The sequence below is a fragment of the Eumetopias jubatus genome, unplaced genomic scaffold, assembly GCF_037043125.1.
Source record: "Eumetopias jubatus isolate StellerSeaLion01/CBP00866 unplaced genomic scaffold, mEumJub1_p1.0 scaffold_12, whole genome shotgun sequence".
Taxonomy (NCBI): domain Eukaryota; kingdom Metazoa; phylum Chordata; class Mammalia; order Carnivora; family Otariidae; genus Eumetopias; species Eumetopias jubatus.
In genome coordinates, this window is record NW_028274818.1 from 5,535,869 (window position 1) to 5,551,344 (window position 15,476).

A 15,476-nucleotide genomic window follows, 5' to 3' on the forward strand; every position below is an offset into this window, starting at 1 on the left:
CCCCGCCGTGCGTCACATCCGGCCTGCGAGTTACCGCCCACTCGCCCGAGGCCTCCGCTTCCAGGCGGCTCTTCGCTCTTCGGTTCGGATCCTGCGGATGGTTTTGGCTCTATCTTCATGTAGGACCCCCTACCTATCCCGCCCGCCGCGGTGAATTTCACCTGCGGTGCTTTAACTTGTGCAACAGAGACACTGTCCCTGGGAGAGGTGGAAAGGACGGGTTAACCGGAGAGTAGAGACGCGGGTTGGGATCTGCGTGGGTGCCAGTGCCCTCTGCCCTCCACGGAGTGGTGGGGAACGAGGGAAGGTGAACTTCCCCTCCGAGATTCTGGGGTAAGGGGGGGGAAATATGCTTTGAGCAGTAAAGCTGAGCAGGTGCACAGTCAAGAAGAGAGGCTGGGAAAAGCAAGGAAGTTTCTTGGAGATGACTTTTGAACCGCGGATACGATCCGCTGGGGAAAAGGCCTTCAGTTTAGTATGCAATCCCTGGAAGTGGAGGTATTCAGGTGCCGAGCAAAGCCCTTTCCTCCATCTTCCCACTTTGTGATCTCTTCCTGTAGCCCATAATTACTTACACTAAACAGTGTTTTGAAGACTTAGGGTGTTTTACTGGGAGGGCCCTGATTCAGCCAAACAGTATGAAGAGAGAAGTCAGAGAATCCTAGAAATATACTGCTTGAGGGAGCGGTTGGTGTCCTGATTTCTCACCTTCCTCAGGCTGGGCTTCATCGTCAGACCTTCTCACCAGTTCCTGTCCTTTCTTTTGTGTCCTGGACTCCAGATACCTCGACTCTCAGTACTTTGTGCACAGCCCAGGTAACGTGTTTTGCTCTGACCTCAGTGCCTGGCACTTAATTGATGCTCAAGAAATGTTTGTTAAAAGAATAGATGGTGGGAGACACTGGGGTGCCAACCATCCGCAGAACATTTCATCAGTGGGTGCCCTCAGGAGGAGAAATCAAAGGGCCATGCAGCCCTCCTGCCTCCCCATTTGAGACCCTTATCATTAAACTTCCATTTCCCCATGCTGGGAAATCTGAGTCCTGCCTGTGCCATCCACAGGCCCAGAGCCATGGCTATCTCCTCTTCTTCCTGGGAACTGCCGCTGGTGGCTGTGTGCCAGGTAACATCAACACCAGACAAACAGGAGAACTTTAAAACATGCGCTGAGCTTGTTCGAGAGGCTGCCAGACTGGGTGCTTGCCTCGCTTTCCTGCCTGAGGCATTTGACTTCATTGCAAGGGACCCCGCAGAGACACTACGCCTGTCTGAGCCACTGGGTGGGAACCTTTTGGGAGAATATACCCAGCTTGCCAGGTATCGGGGAAAGGGGGAGGGAAAGGTGGTTTCTTTGTTGGGCAGTGTCCCCGAATTGGCAGATAGGAGGGTAGAACGTTGAGAAGAGTTGTCAGTTTGTCTCCTCCCCTCTGCCTTCCCTCCCCCAGGGAATGTGGACTCTGGCTGTCCTTGGGTGGTTTCCATGAGCGAGGCCAAGACTGGGAGCAGACTCAGAAAATCTACAATTGTCATGTGCTTCTGGACAACAAGGGTGAGACTTCATAACTTTTTAGCCGTCTCTTTCCAAGCTCTTCTACCTAAACTAACATTCTCCAGAATTGGTTCTCAACTCAGTTTCCTTGGTCAGGAGTTTTCAGGGTGTTTGTGCTTCTGATTCTAGCTTATAAGCTAGCTCCCTGGGAGCACAGGCACTAAGCTGGGCTTCTAGAGCACCAGCACTGAGTCTTCCTTCTCTTCCTCCAGGGTCAGTAGTGGCCACTTACAGGAAGACCCATCTGTGTGACGTGGAGATTCCAGGACAGGGGCCTATGCATGAGAGCAACTCTACCATTCCTGGGCCCAGTCTTGAGTCTCCGGTCAGCACACCAGTAGGCAAGGTGAGAGTTGTGAAAGGACGAGGTGGGGAAGAGAAACAGGAGGGAGAATAAACATACTCAAAGTAATAGAGGATGGAAAGCCCTAAGGAGTGGGGTAGGTGGTGGGTATGACTAGATGCTATGACAAACAGGACAGGGGTATTAGGCTGTTTTTCATTCCAGATTGGTCTAGCTATCTGCTATGATATGCGGTTTCCTGAACTCTCTCTGGCATTGGCTCAGGCTGGAGCAGAAATACTTACCTACCCTTCAGCTTTTGGATCTGTTACAGGCCCAGCCCACTGGGAGGTAAGAGGACCCCTGTTCAAAACATAAAGGACTTCAGGGTGCCTGGGTGGCTCGGTCGGTTGAACATCCGAGTCTTGATTTGGCTCAGGTCATGATCTGGGGGTTGTGGAATCGAGCCCTTCGTCGGGCTCTGCGCTCAGCATTGAGTCTGCTTGGGATTCTCTCTCCCTCTGCCCCTCCCACCTGTGTCCTCTCCCCTCTCAAATAAACCCAACAATCTTTAAACACACACACATACAGGCCTTCTTTTAACTTCATTCTCCTCCCTGGGCCCTACTAGCTGAAGGATTTTCTTTCCCTCTCCACCTAGTGGGAAAATTCATTCCCTAGATTGTTGCCTCTCGTGATGTTAAAGAATAATTAACATAGTAAATTATTCCCAGGCAATTATAAGAATGGTCACAATGAGTAGATTGGCCTGTAATGTTCATCACCTATCAGTTTCCCACTAGATGCTACCTTCTTAAGTGAACACACATTTCCTCATCCCCAGGTGTTGCTGCGGGCCCGTGCCATTGAAACCCAGTGCTACGTAGTGGCGGCAGCACAGTGTGGGCGCCACCACGAGAAGAGAGCAAGCTATGGCCACAGCATGGTGGTGGATCCCTGGGGAACAGTGGTGGCCCACTGTCCTGAAGGACCAGGCCTCTGCCTTGCCCGAATCGACCTGCGTTACCTGCGGCAGTTGCGCCAACACCTGCCCGTGTTCGAGCACCGCAGGCCTGACCTCTACGGCACTCTGGGCCACCCGCTGCCTTAAGACTTTGACTTCTGGGACTTGAGACTCCCACTGTGGGCTGGCATGGCCGGGACCTGAAGGCAGGGCCCAGGCGCAGCTCCCCTCACTTGAAGAACCTTGACTTTCTCGATGGAATACAGGCTCAGCTTCTTGGGAAAGAAGAAACTTTCACCTGAGCTCAGATTTCAGCTTCAGAAAGGTGGAATTTTATATAGTCACTGTTTATTTCATGAAAACTGAAGTTATGCTGAGGGTTGAGCAGCACTGGCATTGGAAAAAATATAATCATCATAAAGTCTGTGTCTGGGCATCTCCTTTGGGAGCTGAAAGGGGAGGTGGTGGTGTGCCAGCTGGACTAGGCTCCAGCTCTAGGCCTCCTGGCTCATTCGACATGCCTCCCTACCCAAATAAAAGTGCAACACTCCGTGCATGTCCCAGCCCCACGCTCCGAGGCTTGGGAGTGGGATAGAGAATGGGGAAGGAAAGAGAAGACAGGAGGTGACACTGAATGACTTCACTCTCACCTGTTACGCCCTTTGCCCAAGCCAGAAGAAAGCCAAGGGGAAAGGGCTGCAGGGTACATGATTTATTTTCACTTGAACATGGAAGGGAAGTCTCACACTCCCCCTTCCCCTTCTCAGGGGGGAGTGTATTTTAATCAGCACCCCCTTCTCCGTCCGCCCTGTCGGGAGGGGCAACTCGGCTGACCCAGTCCTCCCTTGAAGAGGACTTGGCAAAGGGGACAAAGGACGGAGCCGCACCAGAGGTCTGAAGCCCTGGAACGGAGGGAACGGGGCAAAGAGGAGCAGCACCAGAGGCCAGGAGAGAGCGGAAAGGGCCACAGCTTCTTCGTTTTTTAAAAATTCTATAATTTGGGAGAGGGTGGTGATTCATTTCCAAAATACACTTCAGAGTCCCACCTTCCACACAGCTCCCTTACTCACAGCCCTTTGGTTTTTCAGACAAAATTGAAGAGCCCTCATAAAGCCAGAAGCACGGATAACCCCGCGACGCACCCAAAAGCAGTGTTCGCTTCCATCCCTTACAAAGACTACGTTCTGTAGCCTCTGCTTCTCCCTCTACGTTTGTCTTACGGCTCAGTGGCAAGGTGGCTGTAGAGACACATTAGGAGGGTACGTGGAAAAGGGAAACAAAGGGGAGGCCCAGGCACGTGGGAGCAGGGAGGGCTGGGGAACACCACTTCCATTTTCGTCTTTTCCTTTAAAAAAAAAAAAAAAAAAAAAAAAGGCAGGGGTGTGATCGGTCGGAAGGGCAGAGAACCAACCCCAGAACAGTATGTGAGCTCCAGAGGCGGGCGGTGGGAGCAGTCCTCCAAGAGGTGAGAGGGGAAGGTCAGGGCAGTGCCTGCAGCATCAAGTTCCTCAGGAGTTTCTGCCGGCCCAGCTCGTAGTCCTCCTCATCCACGTTCACCAGCAGCTTGATGGCTTCGTGGCCCACAGCCTGCTTGAGGGAGTCTGTGATAAAGACGCCTTTAAGCGCCTCTAGCAGCGAGCCATTGATGTAGTCGCGCCAGAATGCGTCGAGGTAGGTGAGCTCAGAGAACTTGATGTCACAGATGATGGAGCCCAGGTCCCGAGACTTGAGGATGGTGTTGGCCTGGTTAAAGCGCTCAAACTGGCGCTCAAGTGGGTCCTGCTTGTTAGAGAAGACGTTGCCTTGCAGAGCGGTCTCATGCTGGCAGTACTCAGCCCGCACCCGCAGTCTGATGTCTGTGGGGAAGAGAAGACACGCACGAGTGGTTGCAAGGGGGGCGGAGGGGGCGAGACAACCCATGCTCAAAAGGTGGAAACGAACAGCTGAGCAGTGAAGTTGCGCGCATCGCCTGCCAGCCTTTCTGCCCATCCCCCGGGACTAGTTCTTTTCTATGTACCCCTGAAATCCTTGCCTGAATGCAAGAGTTTCCCTTAAATGGGCCAAGCCCAGGTCAGATTATCACTACTGCTCACAAGCAGCACCTTAACTTCTAGATCTTTTCCTAACTAACAGGCACACATGTTCATTTTAGTACTCGATCATGCTTGGTTCATCCTACAACAAAGATGTTGTAACAGCATCCCTTTGATGTAGTATTAACTAGAAAGAGCTGAAAGGTACTCTGCCACAAAGAGGAATTCTCTCCCAAGAGACTAACGCATTCAATCCCACCACATCATTCAACCATTCAACACGAGCCCTGCGCTGCCCGGTATCTCAGCAGTTCTTTCTGTCGCCCCCTCAGGTCGCTCCGCCTCTAGAACCCTTCAACTTCCTCACCACATGTCTGCTTTTCCTTGGGGTCTGGTGTTACTGACTTCCGGCGTTTTCGTTGGCTCCCAAGTGTGGCTCTCCCTCGAGCTGGCCGCTTGCTACACATCTGAGGGCCCGAAGTGGGGCAGCACACCACAGGATAGTGGGGAGGCACTGATCAGAGAGTAAAAGGGAAAAAAACATCATAGAGTAAAAGCAGAAATGCAAACACTTCCCTTGGAATGAGAAAGGACTCCTTTAGAGTTAGCACCAAAAACTGTATCAATAAAGTGACCTGAAAAGAAGACAGAAGGTGGGGACAATTACAGGACCCAGGTGAAGCATTAATACCTCACCTGATTTTCATGGGGGCCAGATACTGGGGGGGTTGGGGGGGCAGTGAGAGAGACACAGTATACTTTCATTCAGGCTGGCAAAGCTGGGAAAATGACGGGTTTTCCTCTACAAAGAGGAAAGAAAGAACGTGCACATCTCTGTGTGTCAGGTGGGTGCCCACGATGTCAAACATGTGGTGCAGGGTTTTTTTGTTGTTGTTGTTTTAGATTTATCTATTTATTTGAGGAAAAAAAGTGTGTGTGTGCAGGGAGGAGGGGCAGAGGGAGGAGGAGGAAAAGAGAGAAAGTCTCCAGTAGACTCCCCACAGAGCAAGGAGCCCAACCCGGGGCTCGATCCCACGACCCCAAGATCATGACCTGAGCCGAAATCAAGAGTCAGATAGATGCTCAACTGACTGAGCCACCCAGGCACCACACACCCCCACGCCCGGCCTTTTTTTAAAGATTTATTTACTTATTAGAGAAAGAGAGAGAGGAGGGAGGGAGAGAGAGCACACGCAGGAGCACGTGGGGGCGGGGGGGCAGAGGGAGAGAAAATCCCAAGCAGACTCTGTGCTGAGCATGGAACCCAACACAGGGATCGATCCCAGGACCCTAAGATCACAACCTGAGGCAAAACTAAGAGTCGGATGCTCAACCAACTGTGCCATCCAGGCACACCCCCCTTTTTTAAAAGTAAACTCTATACCCAACACGGGGCTCGAACTCACGACCCCGAGGATCAAGACTCAGATGCTCTACTGCCTGAGCCAGCCAGGCGCCCCTGGTTTCTTCTTTCTCGAATACGAAAATTGGGAGGAGTTAATATTTTCTTACCTGTTTTGGGGGGTTGTGGAGGCCTCGGTTCTGGATCGCTGAGGGCTCTGGGGGTCACATAGCGAATTGACGTCTCCTCCAGATACTTGTCTACAAGATCAGGGCACACTATAGGAGGGGAGGGAGTCATTCAGGAAAAGATCCACCCCCCCTTCTAATCCCCCCCTCCAGGGAGCCTCCTAACTTGTCCTAGGTACCCCCTAGGGTCAACACCTCCTCCCACTTGGACTCCTACGCTGCTCAGTCCCGGCCTCCCACAGCTCTGCCCAGATTCCTGTGTCCCCGGCCCCCAATGCACCCTCACCAGCCCGCCTCCTCTTGAGGGTGACGTAGGGCAGCAGGTCATGACGAGTAATGATGCGCAACAGCTGCAGCACCTGGCGAAAGTTACTCTCATCACAGCGGCCCTGGCGCTCCAATGCCAGTAAGAAGTCACGTCCGTTTCGGATGAGGCCACGCTCATGGTCATCAATGACATCAACAAAGAGGAAGGAAAGAACGCGCACGTCTCTGTGCGTCAGGTGGGTGCCCACGATGTCAAACATGCGGTGCAGGCTATACAGCCCATGCTCCCGTTCACCTCGCTCTTCCGGCCACACCTGGCTTGCCCGCCGCTTTAGGCCCGCCATGCTGGGGGCTCAGGTGCGCAGTGCTTCCCAGAATCCCTGCTCGGCAGCTGCAATCCCCACTATACTGTAAGGACAAGGAAAGAACCTATGAGCTACTCAGTGGCAAGAACTGGTCTCATTCACTTGTCTATCCCCAGTGCCTAACACAGTGCCTGGCACGGAGTAGTGCTTACTAAGCCTTTATTAAAAAAGCGTTCATTGAGAAATAAAGCCTAGAGCTCTCCACATCCAACAGATGTTGTCCTACGTCCAGACCCTACTGGAGAAATACAGTCACTTCCCCTAAGTGAGAATGTTCTATGCAATTTCAGTGCTGCATATTCAGCCGGAGTTGCTATTAGATGTTACCCCAATTGATTGTTCTCCTGTCCCCAATATACTACTTTTGGTCCCTTGTGCTCTCCCTCCCACCCCCCGACTACCTCACTTCTTAAATGTACGCAAAACTGAGAAGAAGTAGAGAATTCACTCTTAATATGGCAGCTGCAGCAGATGAACTTATGGACTGACAGCAGGGAAACTGAAAATCTCTAGGTTGAGAACTAGTTTAAATTCTGCCTGTGTCATTCACAAGCCGTGCAGCTGTAAGACCTTACACGAGTCACTTCGCTTCAAAGCCTCACTGCCCCCATCTACAAAACACGAATGAAACTACTCTTCAGACTTGTCAAGGATCCAATTAGAAAATACATGTGAAATTGCTGTGTCAACAGAAAGAGATTTCAGAGAGATAAGCATCCTTAACCTCTGCAGTCCAGACCCATCCCCCTACATTCCTAACCTCATTTTTCCTACAATCCAACTAAGCTCAAAAGCATAACTGTGCAGGTTAATAATATTCACCAAAATTCATGGATTTAGATCAACAGACATTATTAAGCTCCTGCATTGAGCATTCTTCTAATTCTCCTATGCCAGGTGTACTCCCTTGATGGTCACATACCATGTGGCTATACCCCCTTCTAACCTTCCCTCCTGGTTGTCATCTGCCCATCCCCTCAAAATGACTGACAGCAGCCTGACACTCATTCTGTAATTTGGTGTTTGATTCACAAAGTTCCACCATCAAGCTGGGTAATGTCAATGACCAGCCAGTAACCAAGCCTCAAGTCCAGAGGCTTTCATGTCCACTCTAGTCACACATGTGTGCTGCTCCTCCAGACAGTGCCATCCAATACTGCTCCACCCCTGACCACAGCTCCAATCACTCGAATCATTATAAATTCCATTGAAGCTACTTCTAAGTATGTCTTAAATCACCTCATCTTTCCACTGCCACTGCCCTGGTTCAGGTCCTGATCTCTCACCTGGACTATGGTAACACCCTCTTCAAGGGCTCTCCTTACCAACAATCTTAACATACCTAAATCCATTCCCCACATCCAGCTGAATTAGCTAGCTACAATGCGCAACTGAGGGGCGCTTGCGTGGCACAGGTGGTTAAGCATCCGACTCTTGGTTTCTGCTCAGGTCATGATGGCAGGGTCCTGGGATAGAGTCCTGCATCGGGCTCCACACTCAGCACAGAGTCTGCTTGAGATTTCTCCCTCTACCCCTCCTGCTTGTGCTCTCTCTAAAATAATAAAATCTTTAGAAAAATAAATACAATGCACAACTGACCACATCACTTTTCTGCTTAAGACCTATCTACAGCCTCCTCCTTACCTATAAGAACACTGGTAAACTCCTTACACAACACACCAAACCTCTGAGATCAGGCCCTGCCTACCTTTCAGACCTCATAACCCACTTTTTATTCTCCTCCATTATCAATTTGGTTATAGCTCAAATACAGCATGCAGTTCATTTCTCTGTCCCTTTCTTCAGCCTACTCCTTTTGCCTGAGTGCCCCTCTCCCTTCACTGTCCCATATATGCCCCATCACCACCCTTTTTCAGATGGCTAAACTCCTACTAATCCTTTAAAAGTCAGCTAAGATCTTCAAATTCATTCTCCACACCTCCATGCTGGGGCTAAGTAGTACTCTTCTGTGCTCCTACGGAACATCATGCATACTCTCTTTAAACCCCTTATCAAAGTGTACTAAAACTATCTGTGTATTATTATCCTAGTATAGACCTTAAACAACTCACGTAGACAAAGTCTTATTCATCTTTATATCCCCAGTGCCTAGCAATGGATAGAGACTGGCACATAGTACTCGCAACCTACTGAACTCAGTGTCCAGGGCATCATTACAAGCAATATCAATTAAGAAACTCACACAAGTCTGAGAGAGGACTTCGTTAGAAACAGATACACACAACCTAGCTACATGCACACACTCTAGCTAGCTGCAGCCTCCCCTACACTGTGCAGAACTGCCCACACCACAGCACCCTACTCAGCAACAAGATAGGCTGTCCTGACAATTTATATGCCAAGAAACTGAGGCTAAGTTAAGAAAGAGAATAAACGATAAGCTGCTTCAGAAGAGTCAAGCTGATGGGCTCTCAGAAAACTGAAGAGCAAGTACGACCTGGTCCTCTCTTGCTCAATAATCCTAAGAAAGAAGCAGAGACTCCTTCCCTTAAGAAAAGGGGAGGTCCACCCCCTGGAATCACTTAGCCCCATATCATGGGTTCTGATATGTGGACAAAAAATATAGCTCATATCTGCTTATGAGAGCCTAGATGCCCCCACCCCACCCCCAACCCCGAGCATGGGAAACAGCTGGGAAAACAGTTACCCAACTATGGGCTGGTTTTCTCTGCCTCTTCCTCTTGTTTCACCTGTTGTAGTTACTGGGTACAAAGTGGCGGGGGGGGGTGGGGGGGCGGGGGATGAAGGAAAGTAACTCCTTGCTCATCGCAGGCAACATGAGAAAACTGAGCCTTAGACTTCTTGTTCCCCATCCCACCTGTTCCTTTGGCCAGCTGTTGATTATCCCAGAAAAAGCAGATGGGCAGGTTTCACATTCAACCAATCCAAAGAGTAGGCTGCTAGAGAGCTCCCGAATTCTAAGTGTCCTGACTATAAGCCCCTAGAAATGAAGGAATATTGTCTCCACATACCTTCCCACTGGAAAATGAGGCCATAGGAAAGCACTATGGTCCTAATTATGTATCAATGGATGCAATTCTATAATAGGTCTCAGTCCTCTGAGGGTTAACTCTCTAGATATGAGAGAAAAAACAGCCACCTTTAAGTCCTAGATCCCAGGCTAGATCATTCAAAGTACCAGGAATTATCATAGCTTCTAGGTCAATGGTTCTCAACCAGGGAGGATTCTGCCCCCCAGGGGACATGTGGCAATGTTGTGAGACATTTTAGACTATTATGACTGGAGGGGGGCAAGGGACCGCGCTACTGGCCTGCAGTGAATAGAGACCATGGATGCTTCTAAACATCTTATAATACACAGGACAGCCCCCACAACAAAGAATTATCCAGCCCAAAATGTCAATAATGAGGGATGCCTGGTTAGGCATCTGCCTTCGGCTTGGGTCATGATCCCAGGGTTTGGGATCAAGCCCTGTGCCGTGTCGGGCTCCCTGCTCAGTGGGAGTCCGTTTCTCCTTCTCCCTCTGCTCCTCCCCCCTCTCATGTTTACATGCGCTCACACATGCGTGTGTGCTCTCTCAGATAAATAAATAAAACCTTAAAAAAAGGGGCGCCTGGGTGGCTCAGTCATTAAGCCTCTGCCTTCAGCTTGGGTCATGATCTCAGGATCCTGGGATCGAGCCCCACGTCAGGCTCCCTGCTCCACAGGAGGCCTGCTTCTCCCTCTCCCACTCCCCCTGCTTGTGTTCCCTCTCTCGCTGTGTCTCACTGTGTGCTCTGTCAAATACATAAATAAAATCTTAAAAAAAAAATCTTAAAAAAAGAATAACGCTGAAGCTGAGAAACCCTATTGTAGATGGACCATGATGAAGGGTCAAAAGAAGAGAGACAGCATGTCACTTTCCACCCTAGACCTAGAGAAGGATGCCATTGGGTCCTTCCGACCCAAACCCATCAAACAATATTACAGAAGAAAAGAAAAGCCAGTCAGACATAGACTTATTTAACTCCTAAGTTCAACGAGCACTAAGGAGCTCCATCCCACTCCAATCCTGGCTTCTCTATCACCTGCTGTTGCCATTCAGGTGAGCAACCAGTGGTGGGGCTATACTCTCCTCTGCCCCATCCCAGGAGGTCGAATGTGACCTAGTTCAATCTGGACCTCTGTGAAGAGAAATGCCATCCTCTGCAAGACAAACAAAAAGGATCCTGCACTTAACTCTCACAGCCATCTTTAAAGTCCTGAAACTAGGGGCGCCTGGGTGGCTCAGTTGGTTAGGCGACTGCCTTCGGCTCAGGTCATGATCCTGGAGTCCCGGGATAGAGTCCCACATCGGGCTCCCTGCTTAGCGGGGAGTCTGCTTCTCCCTCTGACCCTCACCCCTCTCATTCTCTTTCTCTCAAAAAATAAATAAAATGTAAAAAAAAATATTAAAAAAAAAAGATAAAGTCCTGAAACTAGACCAGTTGCAGACCCTTCCTTGTTTGACTGCTGATCAGATATTCTGCTTATTCAATGAAGCAAAATGTAGAAGTGTAAGTTTCCCAAGGCCATGTCCTTGAAAGAAATGTCAGGAGGCTGACATGCAGGCTAACAGGCAACCCCCCCCCCACCCCTTACTTATCGTCTAGGATGGTGAGTTCACTCACTTAGCAATCCAGATGGGGTTCCAAGAATCTAACTTCAGCATTAAAAGAACATGGCCAACTTCCTCTTAAACCAAAATATACTCAGCTTTCTGTGGCAATGAAGCTTAGGAACACAGCTTAAAATATAGAGAGATCCTAGATGAAAGATATCAGAGTAGTAAGAAGAACGTACCCCCTGTAAACAGTAGATTAAAAAGAACTCCTAAGTCCTGAAATATTGCCAGATATCAAGAGACAAACAAAACACTCCAAAGAGTCCTGATCCCGCTGGCTGGTTTGGGTCCGTTTGGGAACCCAACATGAGTCCCCCCTGTTACAGTTTCCCAAGAATATATATATATATATATTTTTTACCCCCAAGAATAATTCTGTATTCCCAGGAATTGCTGCTTCATTTCCTGGAGTTGTAATTTTTTGTTTGTTTTCTTTAGGGAGGTCCAAACCAACCAAATGCCAACAGACGGTTTGTATGTATCTACAGAACTGCCTATCAGGTTTCTACTTCCAAGCAAAGTCTAGTCTCATCTCAACCAGGAATGACATCTGTATTTTTTGAGGTACTTGACTCTCTCGGGAGTGCGTAGAGGAAAGTCATGTGTAAGAAATACAAAAAGAGGGGCGCCTGGGTGGCTCAGTCAGTTAAGCATCTGCCGTCGGCTCAAGTCATGATCTTAGGGTCCTGGGATCGAGCCCCACATTGGGCTCCCTGCTCGCAGGGAACCTGATTCTCCCTTTCCTCCCTGCTCGTGCTTTCTCTCACTGCCTCTAATACATAACAAAAATCTTAAAAAAAAATACAAAAAGAATGATTTCTTGAAACGAAGATGAAAGTCTAGTTTCATCTCAACAGGGATGGCATCTATATTTTCACAGAACCAGAAGTATTTGACTCTCTCTGAAGCCCTCAGGGAGGAAAGTCATGTGGAAGAAGTAAAAAAGAGTGATGTCTTGAAACTCGGAATGAAAACGACATGGAAAAGCTTCAAGATGACTTAGAGAAAGTAAAGACCTTTCTTGCTGATGGGACAAGGAAAATGTAACCAAGTATCTGAAAGTCAGAATTACATAGTATGTTTTCAAAAGGAAGATTCCAGGAACGCTGAACAACTAGAAGGAAGAGTAAGCTAGAGGAAAAGCCTTCCCATGGAAGGTGCCTCAGCAACCCCCCCAAGGGTAACATTAGTAGATGCCGTGTTAGAGTACAATGTTCCATATGTTAAACAATGTTTCTCTCGGAGCAGACCAAGAAGACTAGATAGTAACAAACCAAAGCTGGGGGCCTGCCCCCAAACACCTAATTTCTGCTCTCTTTTCCTTCCTACCAATCTCCAGTTACCCAGAGAGACAGTGACTGCAACAGTTCTTATTCACTCAGCTGTGTACGTGAATACTCATTTTCCCTGGCATCTAACCCATTACTGGGCCAACCCCAACACACTTCTCATGCCATTCCCATCCATTCCCTTCCATTGTTCAAAAACAATAAAAAGTTCCAGACTTACCTTTGCAAGAAAATTAATTTCCCAGGTCTCTTCCTAGCACAGGGTTGGAAGCCAGCAGCAAAACAAAAACAAATAAGGGGGGGGAGGGGGAAAGAGTCAATTTTCAAGCCTTATTTTGAAACATCAAAGGCCCAAAGAGTTAGTCTCAGTTACAAAAATACACAAACACACCTAAAGCCATTTCGATTAAAGTGATCCACTCCGAGCGAAATGAGAGAACTCACCCCCAACCAAGTCCCCAGGTTTCCCTCTCTACTAACCAATTCACAAAACAATACCAAATCAAGAGTTTCCAGACTCAAGGGCTCATGGCAACTTGTGAGAAAACCAATTATCCTCTGATACCTTCTCACCTGACTCTTCAGTTCCTTATGAGACCCACCTATTTTGTTACAATATTAAGGCTGATTTTCAACTTTAGGGAGAACTGGGGGCGGAGAAGTGGTTACAGCCAAAGAAGGTACTTTCTATCACTTCGCTTATCAGACCAGAACTATCCTCCAAATTTTGTCTTCTGCCCTTTCCCTTAGCACACAGAACAAAATATCCACTGGGGCCGAATTCACTCAGGCATCTACATTTCACCAGGGAACGTTTTCTATATGTGAATACTGACCCCTCCCTCTTAGCACATAAACAGCAAAAGAAAGGTCTGGAAACTAAAGCACTCATTTAATTATCCAGGTTGCCTAGATGCCATCATGTTTTCTGTTCCCTTTCTCGGACTTCCACAGCCTCCTCCTTGGCATATAGGGGTCCAACTCAGCACGGCTGTTTCCCCAGTCTTAAACTGCTAGTTGCTAGAAACTAGAAAAGTCCTTTACTCCTTCTACATTTTGGCGGGGGTGACACTGGCTTCCCCATTTCCCCTTCTTTCAGTAACCAGGAAAAACAAGGGAGCAGTAAGTCAGGGAGCCTTTGGAAAGCAAATCCAGTTGAACCTTCATCCAACCCCAATTCTCTGAACCATTCCCTTCTGCCCTTCCCACCCTATTAAAAGCTAAAGGCCTGGCAATTAGAATTGGTTGCAACTGATGCTGCTTAACTCTGCTCTCTCTTCCTTTCCAAGGGGGGGGTGGGGGAGGGGGGAGGGGGGAGGGAAACCCCCAACCTCTATCACCCGTGCAGCTCCACTGTCCTATCTACCAGCCCATTCCCCTTCCTCCCAAACTTTCCGCCTAGTCTCTCACTTTCCCCATTACCTCGTCACACCGCCACGCTCTCCATTCCCCCAAAACCTCCGTGCTCTCCTTTTCCACCCAAATTCTCCCCTAGGCCCTTCCCCCTCCCACCTCCAATTTAACACTTTCAAAGCCTCCCCCAAAACGTCTGAAGTCCCTTCCTCATCCTTTCCCACCTCCTCACAACACCACTCTCAAGCGTCCAGTCCCTCCCACCACATGCCACCAGCCCCTTCCCCTTCGCACCCTCCGCCGCTCCCTCCCGAGCCCACCGCCCTCAATCCGGCGGGATCGCAGCCCCACTCCCACCTCGGCCGCGCCAACACCCCCGGCCCGGCACGGCCCTTGTTTACGCCCCTCCCCGCGCCCACTCCCCCGCCTCGCCCCTGCCCTCTCCCACAGTTGCCACCTCCCCCGCACGCCCCCTCGGCCGCTCCCCTCCCCCACCTCGCAGCGTCCCGTCACCTCCCTCTCTCGAGGTTCTCGGGCTGGACGTCGCCTCCGCCTCCCCCTCCACTTTCCTTCCCCAAGCCCTCCGCGGCCCCGCCCGGCCCCGCCCCGTCCCGCTCGCCTCCCCCTCCCCACTCCGCCGCCCCGCCGCCTCACTCTCGGCTCAGGCTCGGCGTCGCCATGTTGGATCCATCCGCGCCGCCCTCCCGTCCCGTCGCACGCCGCCGCATCCGGGCTCCAGCCGCTGCCGCTGCCGCCGCCGCCGCCGCCGCGGGCGTGGAGGGGGGGGCGGCCTCGTCCTGAGCAGCGCCTCCCGGAACCTGGCCGGTTAGCAGCGGCTTCCAAACCATAGCGAGGCTTGAGCCGAGGTGGCCATGCTAGGTGAGGGCAGCCTGGCAGCGGCATTAACCGGGGCGTGGATAGCTTCACTTTGGGAGGAGAGACTAGAGACTGGTAGCCATCTTGCTTTGGGGCAAGCGGGCACCGCAGGTTCTTCCTGACGGCGGCTTCAGGGCCCTAGTGAGGAAGTGAGGATTGTATTCTCGAGTATGAGAACATTGGGGGCGCCAGAGCTGGCTGGTGTCGACTTCAAGACCCATCGAAAGACTGGGACTAGCAGCCATGACTCATAAGGGCGGAATATTGCCAAGGGTCGGACTGCCCCGCGAACTTCGGGAAAGGTTCACGATCGGGATTTGACCTTTGCCTTGGACTTCCGGT

The 15,476-nt window shown here is 50.3% G+C and overlaps 2 protein-coding genes across 7 annotated transcripts; one reads left to right on the top strand and one right to left on the bottom strand.

Moving 5' to 3' along the window:
* The first annotated feature begins 12 nt into the window (after window positions 1-12).
* NIT1 (nitrilase 1) lies at window positions 13-3,220 on the top strand. Of its 4 annotated transcripts, none has more exons than XM_028090890.2 (7): window positions 13-119; window positions 782-816; window positions 1,063-1,317; window positions 1,446-1,549; window positions 1,762-1,895; window positions 2,058-2,183; window positions 2,677-3,220. In XM_028090890.2, the coding sequence occupies exons 3-7, from the start codon at window positions 1,073-1,075 to the stop codon at window positions 2,941-2,943; spliced, it is 876 nt and encodes a 291-aa protein (XP_027946691.1). In that variant the 5' UTR covers window positions 13-119; window positions 782-816; window positions 1,063-1,072; the 3' UTR covers window positions 2,944-3,220. The 4 variants fall into 4 exon arrangements, with proteins under 4 accessions (XP_027946691.1, XP_027946690.1, XP_027946692.1 ...); XM_028090889.2 differs by having other exon boundaries at window positions 38-119; window positions 718-816; XM_028090891.2 differs by lacking the exon at window positions 13-119 and adding an exon at window positions 178-333 and having other exon boundaries at window positions 718-816.
* On the bottom strand, window positions 3,125-15,226 carry DEDD (death effector domain containing). Of its 3 annotated transcripts, none has more exons than XM_028090886.2 (6): window positions 14,913-15,226; window positions 13,126-13,158; window positions 6,640-7,034; window positions 6,342-6,449; window positions 5,197-5,343; window positions 3,125-4,652 (listed from the first exon to the last, which is right to left on the bottom strand). In XM_028090886.2, exons 3-6 carry the CDS (start codon window positions 6,968-6,970, stop codon window positions 4,276-4,278), a joined length of 963 nt encoding a protein of 320 aa, XP_027946687.1. In that variant the 5' UTR covers window positions 6,971-7,034; window positions 13,126-13,158; window positions 14,913-15,226; the 3' UTR covers window positions 3,125-4,275. The 3 variants fall into 3 exon arrangements, with proteins under 3 accessions (XP_027946687.1, XP_027946689.1, XP_027946688.1); XM_028090888.2 differs by having other exon boundaries at window positions 6,646-7,034; window positions 14,913-15,221; XM_028090887.2 differs by lacking the exon at window positions 14,913-15,226 and adding an exon at window positions 14,754-14,832.
* Between the last annotated feature and the right edge of the window lie 250 nt (window positions 15,227-15,476).